The sequence below is a fragment of the Brachionichthys hirsutus genome, unplaced genomic scaffold, assembly GCF_040956055.1.
Source record: "Brachionichthys hirsutus isolate HB-005 unplaced genomic scaffold, CSIRO-AGI_Bhir_v1 contig_852, whole genome shotgun sequence".
In the NCBI taxonomy this organism is placed as follows: Eukaryota; Metazoa; Chordata; class Actinopteri; order Lophiiformes; family Brachionichthyidae; genus Brachionichthys; species Brachionichthys hirsutus.
In genome coordinates this window covers 84,642-89,343 of record NW_027180553.1, presented here as the reverse complement: position 1 = coordinate 89,343, position 4,702 = coordinate 84,642, and the positions used below count along the sequence as shown (strand labels likewise).

General features: G+C 46.2%; 1 protein-coding gene across 1 annotated transcript; it reads left to right on the top strand.

Moving 5' to 3' along the window:
- Window positions 1–460: 460 nt before the first annotated feature.
- LOC137915932 (suppressor of cytokine signaling 1-like) lies at window positions 461–1,838 on the top strand. Its single transcript, XM_068759054.1, has one exon. It carries the CDS (start codon window positions 461–463, stop codon window positions 1,223–1,225), a length of 765 nt encoding a protein of 254 aa, XP_068615155.1. The 3' UTR covers window positions 1,226–1,838.
- Window positions 1,839–4,702: the final 2,864 nt, after the last annotated feature.

Here is a 4,702-nt window from a genome sequence, read left to right as displayed (position 1 = left end):
GAAGTATTTCAAGTCTCTGGGAAAAACTCCGACACAATAAATACAGCCAGATTAGATGATCGGATGAGATTCTTTTGATTTGTTAGTGATTAAAAAAATCACTCCCAAGTGAAATCAATTAAAAAGAGAAGGAAAGGAGACAGAAATAAATTCTATCACCGCAGTCATGTGTCGCTGTATTCAAGATAAACCATATATTCTACAGATACCCATGGATATGAGAATTACTTTCTAATCTACACTCAGCATTGTGCTCTCTCTCTCTCTCTCTCCCTCTCCCGCTCACACACACATTAGTTCTGTCTTGGCCTTGTTTATTTTTATCGTGTGGCGTTTTAACTGACTGTAATCTGCCGAGCTTGCGTCCCTATGAGTGCGTGAACGTGTGTCCTTTCTCTCGCAGGATGTCAGCGCCGTGGTTAGCGATGGGCGAGGCTCTGGGGCCGCTCTCCCCCGTAGGATGGTAGCCCACAGCACCGTAGAAGGCCGTGACACGACCTGCTTGGCAAGCTCATTGTCGTTATCATCATTGTCCCTGTCTTCAAACTCCTCCCTCTCTTCATCCTCATCGTCCTCACTGTCATCATCATCATCATCATCATCATCATCATCATCATCATCCTTCCTGTCATCGCCGTTGGCCAGACATGTGCTCGGCCCTCCCCCCTCGGAGTCAGAGCGGTGTCAGCAGCGGGCCATTCCAAGTCCGACGCCGAGATCGCCGTCCATCGCTCCGGTTTACCTGACCCACTTCCCCACCTTCTCCTCCCAGGAGGATTGTGACATCATCACAGACACGGCGTCCAAGCTCGAGCACAGCAGCTTCTACTGGGGCCCGCTGGGAGTGGAGGACGCCCATCGCATGCTGCGGGACGCCCCTCTGGGAAGCTTCCTCATCCGAGACAGCCGTCAGAAAGACGTCTTCTTCACGCTGTCCTACCACGCCACGGGCGGCCCGGTCAGCGTACGCATTAGCTACAAACAGCGGAAGTTCTCCCTGTCGGGCAACGAGCGCTCTTTCCCGACGCTCTTCGCCCTGTTGGAGTATTACGTCAACTCTCCGAAGAGAAACCTGAGCATTCCTTACAGGAAATGGCAGCCGACGCTACAGGAACGATGCAGGAAGCGCGTTATGGAGCTGTGCGGCGGAGGCAGCCAGATACCGCAGCTGCCTCTTACCCACGTCGCCCAAGACTTCCTGTCGGAATTCCCTTACAGACTATGACGGGATTGCTTTGTAGCACTTTGATAGAATTATCCTTGAACTCCAGAAGGCAGATTTTACCAACTCGTAAAGAGGAGTGCTTCATAAATTCTGGTCGTGATGCGTTGGACGTTAAGACCGTGTCACTGCGGTTACTGACTGAAGCAGCTCTGCTGCAGAGAAGCTGCAGAACGATTCACAAGACATGTCCTCACCGCTGCCGGGCAACGGAGCCGGTTCACGCAGGACATTTCATCACACACGTTACCTCCAGAGACTCAACGCCACCTTGCACAAGGACGGAGCGACGTTTGGGCTTAAGGAAGCGGGAAGCGTTGGTCCACGCTGCATTAAGAGACGACAGACACGATGGAATGATTACAGAGAGAACAAAACCTGCGGCATCGACTTTGTATTGAAAATGTCAGGATCTGTTGTCGCTCCTGTTGTCGCCACCAGCAACCCGGAAATATTTAAAAGTAAATGGAAAGACTGTTAGAGCCAAACCGCCAGTACCTGTAGGATTAATTTTTTTTATAGCAGATGTTTAATACTCTAATTTCATTGACTGTTTACATCACAGCTACACAGATGAAGTATTGTAAAGGATATCAGGCTCTGGAAATGTACTGTATATGTTGAGGAAACTCACTGAATCATTTATTTCCTATTATTATATTTTAAATAAAACAGTTAAACTGACCCTTTCTGATTTGTATTTTATTTATTTTTTTGGTCCTCCAAATCACAGGCGAGGGAGAGGTGGGAGTTTGCAGAGATGGAAAGAAAGAGGGACGAACACACACCCACACCCCCAATCAATCATAGGTTCTTCTGTCAGCAGACAGGAAGTGAACACGAGGCTGCGTACAGTATCGTCGCCACCGTGATTCATATCTGTAGGGTGGGTAGGTTATACTCTGGTTGTAAGTGGACCATTATGCATAGACGCATACACACTTACCAGAAACAAGGGTGACACATAATGAAGCGTGCATGTGTGTGTGTGTGTGTGTGTGTGTGTGTGTTCAGTGGTTTTCAGGACAGGAAGTGGAACATTTTGGATGTTTGGCATAAATGTGAGTCTAAGGTCAAGTTAGACTTTATATTTAATTTTCTAAATCCTAAGATGCACATGAATAAAATAAAAAAGAGGCACAATGAAATGAAAGAGAGACTCTTAAAGCATTTAAAACTTGTCCCAGTTTGAGAAAACCTGGTCTGAATTTAAAAGTATTGTGTATATCAAGCTGTAGGGCAGATTTTGTGATTATTCCTAAAAGAAAATGTTCTTAAAAGAATAATCGTGCTCCAAAAGTGTGTTGGTGACTCAGCGTTCTATCAGGATACTTCAGAGGGTTTGTTTAGAAACATGACTCTGCAATTACCGCAGAAACCTCAAGTTCTTTTGATTTTTCTAAACTTATGTACTTTTTGGTTTTTTTAAACCTTTATCTATAGTTCCTAGAAGTCCACTTGTTTGTAGCCTCATCCGTCTCTGCTGAATCTTTTCACACATCGCCTGCTACAGATGATAGGAAAATAAATCTCCACGTCGGACAGAGGATATTTGCTCCATTGGAATTCACATTCAAATAAGAAGCAGAAGTCCCGACATTCACACGTCATTAGGAGCAAAAGCGAAGAATCGCTAGCATCTATAAGGTGTATGGGCATTGTCCCCCCCTTCCTCCCCCACCCTTGAGTGAGCTGTTATGTTGAGCTGTGGCCGGGGGTTGAGGATTTTGGGGACAAAGAAAAACGGTGTCTTAATCCTCCTCCTCGGTTCAGGGATGGTTTCTCCAGTTTGACAAAGACGGCCTCTTTAACTCCTCTCTGAAACCATCCATCTTTCCTGGCTAACACCTGGACATTACTGTCCCCAAAGCAGTGTCCTGTGTCTTTCAGGTACGCCCCTGTGTTGAGCCACACGCTTGTGGAGGTTGTTTGTCCAGGCCGCTGCATTCTTCACTGCACTGGACAGAAGACACTAAGTTGTCTGTATCTGGGTGTTTTGTCTTTTGGGTGGACCAGCTTATGTCTCTCTCGGGGTGTTGCCATTATTGAAACATCACAGAGGTCACAAGGGTGTAAATTCCAATAACGTTGAGGTTCCGTTCTGTAATGCACAGCTTAAAATTTTAAACTGAGATAACTCCAACCAGTTCCTCCAATCAAACCAGAACTCCGTCACTGGACTTTTTCTAGGCGATTGTAGCGACACACACACACACGCACGCACACACACTGAATGTTGAGTCATCCGCAATTTGACTTGCATTAAATCCGAGAGAGTAGTAGATTGAGAGTAGATTGAGGAAGTTGTTGTAAACACACACACACACACACACCAGACTGGAACACGAGTCTAATGTTGGGATTATAATCTAGTTTTAAGAAGCATGTTCATGTTATGAATACTCACTTTGTTCGGAGAGTTAAAATCACGCGAGTGTGTGTGAGAGTGACTCAGACTTAACAGTTTCATTCATGGCTTCTCAGTAATCAGTTTTCAATACTTGTCTATTTTGAGAAGTAAAAGACGAAGTGAGCCTTGGTTTATCAGATGATTCTTCCCCCCCCCCCCCCCCCCCCCCCCCAAGAATCCTATGGTCGGAATTTTCCATCTTTAAACACTCACATAGTGTTCCAGAGAAATCAAATGAAAACCGTTACCTCAAGAGAAAGATGCTCACAACCGCATTCAAGGATTCACAAGTACGACATTCATGCTACCGGTAAGCTCTTCTTTCTTAATGCCTGAAGGGCAGAGTTTAAGAAAGAAGACCGGCTAACCGAGAGCATGTCCAACAAATCAAGGCCTTTCAAATTTAGCGGTCGGGGTGACACAGTGCACGGCTGCACCAGTCTTCAGACAGGTGTGCTGTGGCTGTGGCTGTGCACAGAGAAACCCTGCACACGCGAGCAAGCTCTTCAGTACGGTTACAGTACCAGGAACCCGTTCGGACGTTAACGCATGCACACGACTTCCCTGAACATAGGAACGGAGATAAAAGCAACGCATTCGAACCGCAGAGTGACTGAATGGGTTTCTGCCGCAGCGCCACAAACACGCGGCAAATGTAGAGAGACAATGTCGTAATGCTAGATTTCTAATTACATTGTAATGCAAGCCTGAACTGAAATCACAGCAGCACCTTTAAACAAGCCCAGTGCCAGAACATCCATCAGACAGAACAATTTCTCTTCACAGCAAAGACAAACATGCACAGGCGGTGCATGTGTTTGTTCCTGGTCTTCGGTTGTTGACAGGAGAATACCCTCAATCTCCACAGTCAGATTGATCCGGAACAAAGGAGAGCGCCCCACCTTTGATTACGCTGCACAACATGCCGGTCTGGAAAGCTTCCCGAGTCCATCTTTTTCCCATTCGCTGCCAAATCTAATAGGTTAAACCTCATCTCATTAGACATTCTCAACCCGACTAACCAACCCTGCAAAACACAATCTGAAGGAGAGAAATAAAAAGAGCGTCTG

Excerpts from the sequence above, each read along its gene's own strand:
- LOC137915932 (XM_068759054.1), top strand. The coding sequence starts at position 461 with ATGGTAGCCCACAGCACCGTAGAAGGCCGTGACACGACCTGCTTGGCA.